Source organism: Molothrus aeneus, chromosome 29 (genome assembly GCF_037042795.1).
Source record: "Molothrus aeneus isolate 106 chromosome 29, BPBGC_Maene_1.0, whole genome shotgun sequence".
Taxonomy (NCBI): Eukaryota; Metazoa; Chordata; class Aves; order Passeriformes; family Icteridae; genus Molothrus; species Molothrus aeneus.
In genome coordinates, this window is record NC_089674.1 from 3,842,827 (window position 1) to 3,857,920 (window position 15,094).

Below are 15,094 nucleotides of genomic sequence, written 5' to 3' on the forward strand. Positions count from 1 at the left end.
CGTTCGGCAGGGGAGCCCTGAGCCGGCCGCTGCTCCTGCACACCGAGAGCCAGCAGCATTTCCCAGGCCGGGAAAAGTCATTTTTCCCCCGTGCCTGGGGGATTCGATCCCGGCTCAGCCCAGCCCAGAGGCGGCCGAGGGGGATCGATGCGAGGGCTCGGAGGCGTTGGGGCACTGCGGATTTAATTGCTCTCGCATTTACCGGCCACCTCCTTCCCCAGCCGCTTACAAGCCACTAATTAATCACTGGGAAGCGAAAGCTCTCGCTTCTAGATGATCTTTTTAAGGTGGGAATGCCCCGTGAGAGTCGATGCCTTATCGATAAGGGGCCCTTTAGCCGGATCGATGGGGCTGCAACGATCGTCCCTCGCCACCCCCGCGGGTTTGAGGTCGGGTTCAAGGCTCTGGAGGGAGGAAAATCCCTCAGGAATACACCCAGGGCATCAGCTGAGTGAGAGATTGGGGTGAAAAATGGCATTTTGGTACCAGGATGCTCCTTGAGCAGCACTGGGACAAATGCAGGAAATGCAGGATCCTGCACTGGGGGAGTTTGGGGGAGAACTGTGCTTCCAAAAAAACCATAAAAAAATTTTAAAAAAAGCCACCATGGAGCTGATTTCACCGTTTTCTGGAGCTTGACGTGTTTTTGCCCTTTTGAAATAACTTTCCATCTCAGAATACCCAAATTTTAAATAGAACCTAAAGTGACGAGAATAAAAAAAAAAAGCAGAAGAAGAAGAAGATGACTTTTTCATGAAACCACAAACGATATCCTGTTTTCCTGCTCTGTTTTGAGGAAAATAAGTTGTTCCTGACGGGAATGAAGCCGTAATTTCCCTCTCCTGAGGGAAGGCAAACGTCCAGGCTCCCCCAGGTGAGGGGCACTGGGGGGGACTCAGGTCCTGGGACCCCACTCTCCACATTTTAAATAAAAAAACCACCTAGAAGTTGAAGCCAAACATATTTTGGAGGAAGATGAAGCGATGGGCTGCTATGAGAGGGGGATGGGACATTTAGGGGGGTCCCAGTGCTGCTCTGTCCCCTTGGCTGATCAAACCAGAATGTGGTGCTTGGCCCTACTGGGAGGAGGAACTGGTTTTAAAGGCCTTCAAATCCTCACTGGGAATTTCAGGCAGGAAAATGAATCCTTTGGTCCAACTCCAGCCCTGCTGCCTCCTCCAGATCCAGGCTGTGTGGAGACTTGTCCTGCCACCCCTGGGACAGACATCCCACCCCCAGGACAGACATCCCACCCCTGGGACAGACATCCCAACCCCAGGACAGACATCCCACCCCTGGGACAGACATCCCAACCCCAGGACAGACATCCCACCCCAGGACAGACATCCCAACCCCAGGACAGACATCCCAACCCCAGGACAGACATCCCACCCCTGGGACAGACATCCCAACCCCAGGACAGACATCCCACCCCAGGACAGACATCCCACCCCTGGGACAGACATCCCAACCCCAGGACAGACATCCCAACCCCAGGACAGACATCCCAACCCCAGGACTTGGTCACCAGGGGCTTTCCTGATGCATCTGAGAGTTCCAAAGTTCATTGGGAAGGAAAAGCCTTGCCTGGATCCCGTGGGATGCTCCCAGCCATGCTGAGCTTCCCAAGCTCCTCCCCCGCACAGGATGCAGGGATCCCTACCCCCTTCCCAGCCTGCAGAGTGAAGGAAGGAGTTTTCCTACCCCCTCCCATCCACAGGATGCAGGGATGAGCTTCCCTCCTCCCTTCCCATACTTCAGAGTGAAGGAAGGAGTTTTCCTGCTCCTTCCCAAGCATGGGATGCAGGGATCAGCTTTCCTACCCTTTTCCTTGTGCGTGGAAGGCAGAGAGGAGCTTTTCTACCCTTCTCCATGCCCAGGATTCAGGGATGAGCTTCCCTGACCCATTCCCATACTGCAGAATGAAGGAATGAGTTTTCTTACCCCTTCCCACACATGAGATTCAGGGATCTGATTTCCTACCCCATTCTCTCCCCAGGATTCAAAGATGAGTTTCCCTGCCCTGCAATCCCCAGGATTCAGGGATGAGCTTCCCTACCCCTTTCCATGTTCAGAATTCAGGGATGAGTTTCCCTGCCCTGCCATCCCTAGGATGAAGGAATGAGTTTCCCTACCCTTGCCCTACACAGGATTCAGGGATGAGCTTCCCTACCCCTTTCCATCCCCAGAATTTAGGGATGAGCTTTCCTACCCCATTCCATCCCCAGGATTCAGGGCTGATCTTCCCTGCCCCACACAGGATTCAGGGGTGGATTTCCCTGCCCTGCCATCCCCAGGATTCAGGGACAAGTTTCCCTGACCTTTTCCATGCCCAGAATTGAGGGATAAGTTTCCCTACCCCTTTCCATGCCCAGAATTCAGGGATAAGTTTCCCTGACCCTTTTCCATACCCAGGATTCAAGGATGAGCTTCCCTGCCCTGCCATCCCCAGGATTCAGAAGCCTTACAGAGTTTCCCATCAATCCCAAATCCTGACACATTTATGGGGCACAAGACACCTTTTTGGGGCCGAGCATTCCCTCAAGGAGACGAACCCCTCAGGGATGAGCCCTGCACCTTCCCCATCCCACGGGATCACCCTGGCAGCATCCTCCCATCGGGACCACCACCCATCCACCCATCCACACAATTCCTTTCCTTTCCTCCTAAAATCCAAACCCGGGGACTCCATAGCAACCCGCAGCTCTGGGGTCTGACTCCAGCACTTCTCTCGGCGCTGTCACTTCAGTTTCAGGCTACCCCCGGGTAGGTGTGAGGAACTCCAATTAAGCATTCCGCTGGCTCCCTGTGTGGGGGGACAGGCTCTGCTGTGGAGGAGGGAAGCCTCGGCGGTGACTAATCGCTCAGACACCGGGTGTCTGTGGCACCAGGGGAGGGCAGGCAGAGGGTTTTCCTTCACCGTGCAGCTGCCTCTGCATTCCCTTTTCGGGAGCGATCGCGGCTCCCCGCCGGGCTCGGGGGCTCCCGGGCGGAAGCTGGAAAGATCCCAAGCATCTTTCCGGCGATGCCGCCGCTGCTGCTGCGGATCTCTCTGCTGCCGCAGCCTTCGCTGCTCTGCCTTGCACAGCCCCAGGGGAACTTTTTTTTTTTTCCCAGGGAAAAGCACATTCCTGGGGTTTGAAGGTGCCCCGCGCATCCCCTGCCTGGAGAGGCGGTTGGTGCTTTGGTGCCCTTTGGATGAGCATCCTCAAATTTGGGCGAGCATTGTTAAATTTGGGTGCCGAGCCCCAAAATGAGTATTTGGCTGAGCATCCTCAAATTTGGGCGAGCACTGTTAAATTTGGGTGCTGAGCCCCAAAATGAGTATTTGGCTGAGCATCCTCAAATTTGGGTGAGCACCGTTAAATTTGGGTGCTGAGCCCCAAAATGAGTATTTGGCTGAGCATCCTCAAATTTGGGTGAGCACCGTTAAATTTGGGTGCTGAGCCCCAAAATGAGTATTTGGCTGAGCATCCTCAAATTTGGGCGAGCACCATTAAATTTGGATGCTCAGACCCCAAAATGAGTATTTGGCTGAGCATCCTCAAATTTGGGTGAGCACCGTTAAATTTGGGTGCCGAGCCCCCAAAATGAGTATTTGGCTGAGCATCCTCAAATTTGGGCGAGCACCGTTAAATTTGGGTTCTGAGCCCCAAAATGAGTATTTGGCCCTTGTCCGGGGAGCAGAGCAGAGGATCCCACCCTCGGCCACCGCTCCAGTCCTGACTGAGATGTGACAAATTGGCGACGGCGAGGTCATCACCATGAGCCCCATGCAAACATCGCTTCCCACATCCATTCCCTATGGAAAATCCCAAATCCACGCACCCAGGTGAAAGAGGGGCCCCAAGCACCCCAAAACTGCCCAGGAGAGCAGGACACCTCCCTGGGGACAGCGACAGAGGGTGACACCGAGGGTGGATCCCACCCTCAGCCACCGCTCCAGTCCTGACTGAGATGTGACAAATTGGCCACAGCGAGGTCATCACCATGAGCCCCATGCAAACATCGCTTCCCACATCCATTCCCTATGGAAAACCTCAGCTGCACGCACCAGAGGGGTCCCGAGCACCCCAAAACTGCCCAGAGGGGTAGGACCCCTCCCTGGGGACAGCGACACAGGGTGACACCGAGCGTGGCACACGCGTGGCGGTCCCAGCCTGGCGACACTGCCCCACTCCAGGGGGACCCCGAGGCTCTTCCCCAGCCTTGGCAAGCGGCCCTGAGCCAGGGCGAGAGGCGGGAGCGGGCCCGGCCCAGCCGCGGCTTCGCCCCCGCTCCCCGGGGAGGCGAGAAGGGGCCGGTGGCCGCCCCCCGCCACCGCCGTGGGCAGCGGCAGGATGTGCTGTCCCTCCCCTGCACTTCCCAGCGAGCACTTTACATAACTTCTGCTGCTTAGTCACAGCTTCGACTCTTTTTTTTTTTCTTTTTTTTTTTTTTTTCCCTTCCCTTTCCCTTTTTTTTTTTTTTTTTGGAGCGATTTTCTCAGCCGCATCAGAGCGCGAGTCATTTCGGCAAGGGAAGTCCCTTCCTTTCTTCCGTTCCCTTGGTAACTGCACAAATTTGCTCTTCAAATGATTCATGACCGGGGTGCTGTAGGAGTTCCCTCCTCCAACACAAATCGCTCCCACACAACCACACATGCCCGATTAATCATTGATCAGTGTCTCTTCCGCGAGGTACGCCCGGCTCCAGCGCTCTCCTCCGGCCACCAGGACGCTGCCGAGGTCCCTGGATGCTCACAAGTGTCCCCAGATAGGAGACACAGGCAGGAGTTTGTAAGGAATCCCATCCCCGGACAGGTTTTGCAGGCTGTAAATGGAATTTTCCCGTGGTGGTGGGACGGGTTGGTGACAGGAGCCAGCCATGGGGTCGGAGCTCAGCGCTGCTAATGGTGACGGATGAACCTTCCCTGAACTCCCAACTGCATCAACTTTATTCAGGATCTGAGTTTTGATTCCATCCCAAACTTCCTCAGGTTAAACAGAGGGAAAACTGAAATGGCAGAGGGTCACCCCAAACCGTGTCCATGTTGGAGGGATCGAACCCAACAGCAGAAAAGAGCCAGAAAAGAGCCAGAAAAGTCCTTTTTGTACCCCTGGTAAGCGAGGCCAAGAATCATCCCAGGGCCTCACACACCTGCACCCGCACAGGGAAGCAGCTTGGGATGGAAGTGGGAGCTTGGCTGCCAGGAATACCTCAGCTGGAAAATAAAATTAATCTGCAAAATCTCTCCCTGCCGTTTTTTTTGGTAGGTTTTATCTGATTTATTCTCTCCTCGTCATAAGGCGCTAATTAACAAACCATCGTTTAAATAAACAGCAGCCAGGGTGTTTGTAACCTTGGCTTTATTGAATTGTGACAAATTAGTAGCCTCTGCATGTTAAATGAAACAGAAGCATAAAGGGAAAAAAAACCTGAATTCCCATCTGGATAACGATCCTTGCTGTGGACACAGAGCAGAGGGAGTAACTCCTGGCCATTGTGGAAAAATCCCAAATAACCCCAAAACCTGGCAGGTGCTGTGGCTTCACCCTGAATTCATCCCTAGGGAACAGCAGGGTCAGGACAAGGCTGGGCTGTGGATAAATCCGAGCAGCCCCGGGAGCCTCCCTGAGCCTCGTTAACACCCCGTTCATCAGGGATCCATGACAATAATCCTAAAAGGCTCCTCTGTGCCCAGCCTGGCTCCGGGAGCAGGGAGCAGCATTCCCAAGGGATGAGCCAGGGAATGAAGCCCTGGCTGCTGTCCCAGGCCAGCCCTCCCCTCCCTCCCAGAAGGAAGGGAGATTTTGGGCTGCTTTCCCCCTTTTTCCTACTCCCCAAAGGGTGCAAGCAATGGTCTCCATCCTCCCTGGCCCTGCTCTGGGATGGCCATTCCCAAAATTCAGCAAAGCCATTGCTGGTCCCACGGGTGCTTCCAGCTCCTGCCGTGCCAGTGGGAATTGCTCGGTGACAGCTCTCTCAGGGGTTTTGGGAGTGCAATTACCTGGCAGTGTTAATTACACTCCAGGTGAGCACAAAGCCGAGCAGGGGAGTTGAGCCAGCAGCTCCTGTGGGGTGGGAATGCTGGGATTTGCAGGGGTGCAGCACTGGGATCAACCCTCAGCATCCCAGGACAGAACTTCCCTCTGGACAGAGAACCCCAGCAGAGATGGAATCATGGAATTGTTCGGGTTGGAAAAGCCCTCTAAGATCACAGAGTCCAATCCCCCAACACTGCCAGGGCCAGCACCAAACCATGTCCCCAACTGCCACATCCACATGGCTTTAAAATCCCTGCTGGAACAGTGACCCCACACTGCCCTGGGCTGGACAACTTTCACAGGGAAAAAATCTTCCCAAAAGCCAACCTAAACCTCTCCTAGCACAACTTTTGTCCTGTCATTTGATACCTGGGAGAAGAAACTGGTCCCTGCCAGTCCACAACCTCCTTCCAGGCACAGAATCTCCTTCCAAACATCTCTCAGGATGAGAAATTCATTAAATCAAGAGTGGTTTGGGTGGGAAGGGACCTGAAATCTCATCCATTCCATAGGCAGGGACATCTTTCACCGTCCCAGGTTGCTCCAAATCCTGTCCAACCTGGCCTTGGACACTTCCAAGGATCCAGGGCCAGCCACAGCTTCTCTGGGAAAACCATCCCAGGGCCTCACCACCCTCACAGGGAAGAATTCCTTCCACAGGAGCTTGGAGAGCAAAGAAAACTTCCCCCTGAGCTGCACTCTCTTTACTTACTTTGTGTTGGTTTTTTTTTTCTTTAATTTCTTTTATTAATAAAGGCTTCATTAACGAGCAGCGACAGAAACTCACACCAGGGAACTGAGTATTCTGAGGAGCCAAGTCATCAATTAAACCAACATTTCCCTCTGTTCTTTCCCTTTCAAACCCTCGGTTTCATCACCAAAAAGCAGAGTCGAGAGGGCTCCAGCGAGGAGGAACAATAGCAAGGCACCAACTCCTACATCTGCCCCTTCTCCCCCCCAGTGAGGTGAGGATCAGCGATCCCACAATTCCAGATATCTGTGGGAACCATGGATGCTGCACAGCACAGCCAAGGAAAGCTGCCCCAGCGCCTCCAGCAGCTCCCAAAATGTGGAACCCCTCTGTCTGCAGGGCTCCCAAAAGCTGATATTCCCCCCTCCTAGTATCAATTAATGATTAAAATCATTCCTTGCCCTGACTTTTTTCTCCTGCTGAGATGGTGGACGCACCTGGACCACGAGTGCTTGGCAAAAGTGTCCCCAAGGTGTCCCTACAACTCTTCACCCAGTAGCTGAGGAGCTGGAACGGCAGCAGCCAGCAATTAACAGCTGATCTCTCTGATTTTTGATAAATCCAGCACTCTGGAGAAGCTGGAGCTGAGTTCCATGTGCTACAGAGGAAAAGTTTCCTGCAGAGCACCCGTCCCTTTGGGATGGGGACAGAGCCAGGGGACAGGGCCACGGGCACAGGCGAGCAGCCTGCGCCCTGCAGCTCCATTTCCATCCTTCCCTCGTGCAAAAACCCCATAATTTTTAAGGTTAATAAAGCCCTTGTTTGCTTAAGACAGCACCTGTTTCTATGGTGACACTTGCAACCTGGAGCCTGTTTATCAACGGCGCTGCCGCGCGCGGTGACAGCGCGGACACGGCGGGGAAGGCCAGCGGTGCTGCCAGCACCTCTGGGGACAGCGGTGCCACCATCCCTCAGCCCCCAAATGTGCCAGTGCCCATCCCTGGCATCTCCACTCTGCCCTACAAAGCCACAGAAGGGGCTGGAGCAGCGGGAGCTGCACCCACGGTGGGGGGAAGGCCGGGCTGAGCCATGGGTGGGAATGGCTCCACTTCAAAACCATTGGATGCGCTTCCTCTGTGCCACCCCAGAGCTGCCTGTGGCAGCTCCGTGCCTCAGTTTCCCCAGTGCCCTGCCCTGGGAAGGGGTTCAGGGCTGATCCAAGCGGTGCTGGTGGCAGCAGAGCCCGGCGGGTCCCGCTCGGTTCCATCCTGGCGCAGGATTTCTCCCGGCTGGCAGAACCCGTTTCCATAACGACTTTCTGTTACAAACATATTTTGATAAAAATAAAGTTAAAGCGGCGAGGCTTTAGTGGAGTACAAATTCGCTGCTCTCGCCCTCCCCCTTCCTCCTCCCCAAGGAGGGGGAATAAAGATGGAAAGCTTTCCATTTGAAGGGCAGTATTTTCTCCCTTCTTTTTCTTTCCCCACTGAATACAAAATGGAAAACCTTGTTTACTGGGGATTCGCTGTAAACCGGTTCCGACTCTGCCTGGTTACCTGATGCTCTACAGTATGTACAGGATAATGTGATAAATTCATTTCCAATTCACTGCATTATCCTTTGAATATTTTAATGACTCATTGAATGGAGTAAAAAAAAAAAAAGAGAGAAAAAAAAGCTATTTCAAATGAACAATTATGCTGCATTAGAGTAAAGGCTGATTATATTTAAACACTGCTTCCATGGATAACGGGACATATCGACCTCCGCCTATAAGAGCTAATTTGGCTCTTATCTCTAAATAATTTTACACTGCAAATTACCATGAAAACCTAAAGGGCTTTAAAAACATTCATCAAAAGATATTATTCCACTTTGTAGCAACATTTTTATTTAAATTATTTTGAATAGGAGTGAAAGCATCTCTCGTGTTTGACAATCGGAGCGGCGACGGAGCAGCGGCTGATAAGGAATGGCGAGCCAAGGGGATGGGATGGTTCCATCCCAAAAACCCACCTGGGAGAGCAAATCCCGAGCCAAACCCCAAAGTTGGTGACGTGCCAAAGTACTGCAGCACCCAGGAGTGGCATTTAGTGCTGCTGGAGCTGCTTCCCTCCAAACTGGGGGATGGCAAAGCCTGGGTGATGCTGGAGGGATGCCAGGGCGATACGCAAGTGATGCTGGGGGGAGGCTGGGGTCACACCCAAGGGATGCTGGGGTGGTACCCAAGGGATGCCAGGGTGACGTGAAGGGGATGCTGGGGTGGTACCCAAGGGATGCCAGAGTGATATTCAAGGGATATCACCCAAGAGATGCTGGGGTGATACCCAAGGGATGCTGGGGTGATACCCATGAGATGCCAGGATGATATCAAAGGGATGCCAGGGTGGTACCCAAGGGATGCTGGGCTGATACCCAAGAGATGCTGGGGTAGTACCCAAGGGATGCTGGGGTGATGCTGGGACAATATCCAAGTGATGCTGGTGAGAGACTGGAGTGATACCAAAGGGGTGCTGGGGTGGTACCCAAGGGATGCCAGGGTGGTACCCAAGGGATGCCAGAGTGATACCAAAGGGGTGCTGGGGTGATACCAAAGGGATGCTGGGGTAATGCTGGGCTGATACCCAAGGGATGCTGGGGGATGCCAGAGTGACACCCATGTGATTCCTGGGGTGATGCTGGGGCAAAGCCAGGGCAATACCCAGGTGATGCTGGGTGATATTGAGGTGATACCCAAGGGATGCTGGGTGATGCTGGGTGATGCTGGGTGATGCTGGGTGATGCTGGGGTGATACCCTCGTGGTGCTGGGCAACACTGGCGTGACACTGGGGTGGTACCAAGCACTTCTGGGTAATGCTGGGCAATGCTGGAGTGACACTGGGTGATACCGGGGTGGTACCAAGCACTGCTGGGTGATGCTGGGTGATACTGGTGGGGTACCAAGCACTGCTGTCCACACTGCAGTGACACTGGATGATACTGGGGGGGTACCCAAGCACTACTGGGAGATACTGGGGTGACACTGGGTGATACTGGGGTGATGCTGGCTCGGTGCTGGGGTGACACTGGGTGATACTGGGTGATACTGGGGTGGTACCCAAGCACTGCTGGGCACCCTGGGATGACACTGGGTGATACTGGGGTGACACTGGGTGACGCTGGGGTGGCACTGGCTGATACTGGGGTGACACTGGGCGATGCTGGGGTGACACTGGGCGATGGTGGGGTGACACTGGGCGATGCTGGGGTGACACTGGGTGATACTGGGGTGACACTGGGCGATGCTGGGGTGACACTGGCTGATACTGGGGTGACACTGGGTGATACTGGGGTGACACTGGGTGACGCTGGGGTGACACTGGGCCATGCTGGGGTGACACTGGGTGACGCTGGGGTGACACTGGGTGATGCTGGGGTGGCACTGGCTGATACTGGGGTGACACTGGGCGATGCTGGGGTGACACTGGGCGATGCTGGGGTGACACTGGGTGACGCTGGGGTGGCACTGGCTGATACTGGGGTGACACTGGGCGATGCTGGGGTGACACTGGGCGATGCTGGGGTGACACTGGGTGATACTGGGGTGACACTGGGTGATGCTGGGGTGACACCGGGGCACCGGCGGGCGCGGGGGCTCCTCCAGCCCCCCGGCACGGCACCGGCCGCCCCATCCCTCCCGGAGAAAGGCACTTGCAAGCCCCTCTCTGCACCAAAGCAACAGAAGGTGTCATGTAAAGCCTACACGGTTATTTTAGAGCCAGTGTGCAAATAAGGCTGTCAGCTGAAGCTCCTCAGAGCCAAGACTTCCATATCCCCCCAAGGATCTGCATCTCAACGAGACACCATGTGGCTGAGCCCGCCGGCTCCACACCCGGATTTGGGGCTGGGGGATCGGGAAAACTCCTCCCAGCCACGCCAGGACCCCCCCACTGCACCCCCAGCCACGGGCACCGAGCTGACGGGGTTTGGTCCCCGCGTCCTCATGGGATAGGGGAGGATTTTTTGGTGGTTTATTGGGCATTTGTGGGATTTGGGGGATTTATACGCGTTTCTGTGTGTGTAGAGGAGAGATACATATACACACACCCACGGGAGATAGAGGGGATATATTTATCCCATCATTATAGGGATCATATCAATATATAGGTTTTATATAGAATATTGCATGGAATCAGTGAATGTCTCACGTTGGAAGGGACCATCAGGAGCACCGAGGCCAAATCCCTGCTCGGATATGTGTGTTTATATTTATAAATGTATTTATCTCGTGATAAGAAAGCTTAAGGAATTGTTGGGGCTGGGATCCACCCCGTCCCTGGCAGATAGGGAAAAACCCTTTTCCCTCCCAAAAATCTCCTTTTTCCTGCCCTCTTTCATGGCCTAACACAGAATTTTTGACCTTAGAGATCACAAATGGCATCACTCAAATGCTGGGGAAAAAATCCCACCTCCCATTTGTGCTGGAGGTTTGAATCCCACATTTCCCTTCTTTGCTTAAAGGATTTTACAGTCCAAAGGAAAAAAAAAAAAAAGGAAAACCACAATAATTAGCAAGAGGGAACGGCTCCGAAGGATCTGTGTACAGAAGGAAACACAGGAGCTTGGGCTCCTTTGCGTTTGGTAAATATTAAAATTAATGAGAGACTTTCAGGACCCTGTTGTTAGAAATGCAGAAGGGTTTCTGTGAAGGATAAAAACACAAAACAACATGAAAAAAAAACCCCAAGCCCTGTACACAAATTCCTGCAATTATTCCCGATGCTTCCTATTTTTCAGCCAATTATGGAATCCATGGAAAGTATTAATATCCTGTTTTAATTTGCTTAATATGCCCATTAACAATAAAAAGTCTAATTAAGGTATCTGTACAAAGAGCCCTCAGCAGTAATTTCAGAGAATAATAGAGGAGAACGACGCAATATTTCTTGTTAAATGCGTGCTGCAAATTAATTGATATCTTAATTAGGCTTTAGTACCCAGATTATCAGTTAGATTGATTTAGGGCTGCAACATCTCATTTTTTGAAACATAAAAACAAGCAGGAAGGGAAAAAACTGCTTTTCCAAGATATTTCTGGGAGCAAAGCCATGACACACTGGGACAGGGAGAAGGACTCATCCCATGGACACAGTGCTGGGAAGTGCCACAGTTCATCCCAAACTCATTTCCCCCCTTGTTTTCTCACTGAGTTCAAACCATTTTTAATAAAAAAAAAAATAAATTCAAAAACTAGAAAACTAATTGAGATTTTCACCAAACCCACTTTTTTAAGCCTAAAACTCAACCAGCAGCAGGAGCTGTTTGGAAGGACGCGTTGTCTCCGCAGAGAAAACCGGTGGTGGGGAGTTGGCAAAGTGTTTTTTGGGCTTTTTTTCCAGCATTTCCTTAGGAGAAGGAGGGAAAAAAAAAACCCCAAAAACCCAAGCAGCAATATTTTTGGACCAGCCTGGCTCTTTATAGCCTGAGGAAGCACTTCCCTACCTACACGCCCAGCACCATTTACATTTCTCTGGCAAACACTCGTCCTCCCCTCCGGGGTTTCTCCAGGAGGAGTTTGCATCCCATGGGATTCCAGCCCTCCCTGGATGCTTGGGAATGATCCCAGGAGGAGTTTGCATCCCATGGGATTCCAGCCCTCCCTGGATGTTGGGAATGGTCCCCATGGACTCACCAGGATGTCGGTGACCAGCCAGTGCCTCCAGAAGCGGAGCCGGGGGTTCTCTCTGTTGGGAGCATCGGGGTCCACCATCACCAGGACGTATTTCTTGTTCTGCAAGAGATGAGAGGGGGATGCTGTGGCCATGGGGTGACAGCAAAAAGCCCCCAAACCCACATTTTTTCACTCTTCCCCAGCTCTGGTGGTATCACCCCAGAGGTGAGCGAGGAATGGGCACCAGGGGAGGCCACAAATCACCTGGGGATGATTTAATCCCAAATCTTTCCAGAGGAAAAATGTAGGTTCTGCCTCCTCCAAAGAAAAGGCACCAAGGAGAATTCCCTCTGCTTCTCACCACATCCCACTGAGGCACAGGATTGCAGCCCCTCTGGTATTTTTGGGATACAGAACTGGTTGGGGACAAGCTGGGTACCCTCCATGGGGGTGGCTGTGGGGAGCCAAACTCTACCCCAAACGTCCCAAAATAACCAAAAGATGTTCCTGGGATGCTGCAACGAGCAGCACCTGGGGGTCAGGTACCACTCCTGGGTGATGGAATTGGGCAAAGAGAGCTGGGATTTATGGATAACACAGGTTTAGCCCCCACGAAACCCTCCCAGCCCAGCCCAGGCCCCCACTGAGGGTACCCAGCACCCAAAGGTGCCACCAGCACAGAGCCCACGTGGGTATTTTGGTCTGCTGAGGACGGAGCTGGGTTGGAAGTGACCTCTGAAAGGAAAACCTGCTGATCTCCAGGGATTTGGCAGGACCTCAGGCACCAGATTATCCCTCAAGCACGCAGATTAAGGGATCTATATCCGAATGAAATCTCCAGGTGCGTCTGTCAGGGAGCCAGGCTCCGCTCCAGCCGCCCCGGGGGCTGGGCTGTCACCAGCAGCCCTGGGATTTAGCCCTGCAATTCCCACTGGAATTAGCTGGAGCTCTGTGGCTGCGTCCCCTGTCCTGTGAAACCTGGCAGGGATCTGCACAGTGAGGTTCCTGGGGCTGACTCAATATTTTTGCTCTGTTTCCCAACCTCTGGTTGGGGTAAAGAGGCAAAAACCCCCTGGGGTGTTGCCACAACCTGTGCCCCCCTCCCTTGGCATCCCACACGTCCCATAAACCTCTTGAAGACCGCAGGGAGCACCACTTTTAACCAGAAAATGCAGATTTCAACCCCTTTAGCTTGCAACAGTCACAGAGAAAATCCCAAACTCGCTCGAAGCGCCCCGCCCGGGAGCGCCGCTGCCCCGCTCCACAAAGCCCAGCCTGGCATCACCCAGGGTGGGGGAATTACACCGAGCCTGCAGATGTGAGCGTGGGAAAGGGGCCGTGCTGGTGTCACCACGTGAGGCTGAAGGTCGGGACCTCGAGGCTGAGCCGCCACCACCATCCCCACCACGCTCCCAGCTGCAGAAGGCTGAGAGAGAAAAAAAAAGAAGGGAAGAAGCAGCAAAATTCCTTAACAGCGCCGAAATCAGCGTTTAATAGGAAGGAGGAGGAGGGGAGGGGGAGAAGAAGCCCGACAACCCAAAAACCCTACGCTGGAAGTGTGAAGGAATTTGAGCTCTAACTTTGGGGAGGGTGCGGAGCCGAGCTCGGCGTTTCTGAATCTCTCGGCTCCGCTCGGAGCCCAGCTGGTGGGAACAGAACGTGTAGTCATGGGACTGTCATCGTGTGCTGTCCAGGTTAACATGTAGCATTTCTATTACTATTAACAGACTTTCTGCTCCTCACTCCATCTGTTCTTCGAAATAATTGCAGTTGTACAGACCATGCCTTCGCTCCAGGCAGGCTCTGGGGAGAGGATAGTGTTTTTATGCAAAAAAAAAAAAAAAAATTATTAAAAAAAAAGAAAAGGAAAAAAATGGGGAGGAAAAAAAAAAGTGTTAAAAAATAACAGCAAACACGAGAATAGAGTGCAAGTGAAGCTAACAGCAGGCTTGGAATTGGGGACAGATTGTGGCCTAGAAAGGTGACAGCGCACGCGGCCGGGGGCCGGCAGGGCAGACCCCGGTGGGGACAGGAGCTGGGGTCAGAGCCCTGAGCAGGGCTGGCCCTGGGGGATTTTTCTCTCTCCTCACCTGCCGGCCACCCTAAGAGCCACAATCCCTCACCTTCCACCTAAAGATAGCAAAGCCCTCCCCGAGCCGAGTTAATCCAGGCTGCTCATCCTGCGCCGCTCCTGAGGCTGCAGCAGCCCCCAAAGGCACCCCAAAACCCCCTGTGTGACCTCCCAGGGCCATGCCAGGCACCCCAAACACGGGGGGATGGTTTAGAACTGCTTGCAAGCAGCAGAGCAGCAGAGTGTGGTGATTTTGGGGGTTTTTGATGCTGAAATCCCTCCTCGACACAGGCTAACAGCATTAGCTGCTGTCAGGGCTGCAGACGGGAGCCAGCCCCAAGTGACACGGGAGCTGCTCAGCTTTACAAACATGAGCCACCCCCAGGGATTTTGGGAGAGGAGGAAAGTGGCTTTAGATCAGAAAATTCCTCCAGTGCACGAGAACAGGAGGCATCTTGCTGTGCAAAGGGAAGGGAGGAAGGGGGAGAGGGAAGAAAAAGCCACTTTGAATGAAAATTTGGGGGAGAAAAACACCCCTAAAGCTTTGTCTCTCATTCCTGCTCGGCCCAAGCCGTGGAGGAGCTGCTGGAGTGCAGCACCCAGTGTGTCCTATCGGTGTCATGGGATCATGGAATGGTTTGGCTGGGAAGAGAAC

General features: G+C 53.3%; 1 protein-coding gene across 1 annotated transcript in view; it reads right to left on the reverse strand.

The window, feature by feature from the left end:
• The window catches only part of PEBP4 (phosphatidylethanolamine binding protein 4), an 80,562-nt gene that overhangs the window by 28,792 nt on the left and 36,676 nt on the right, over positions 1 to 15,094 (reverse strand). The window contains exon 4 of the mRNA XM_066567321.1: positions 12,390 to 12,488. Within this exon, the coding sequence (XP_066423418.1) occupies positions 12,390 to 12,488 (99 nt within the window). The remainder of the gene's footprint in view (positions 1 to 12,389; positions 12,489 to 15,094) is intronic.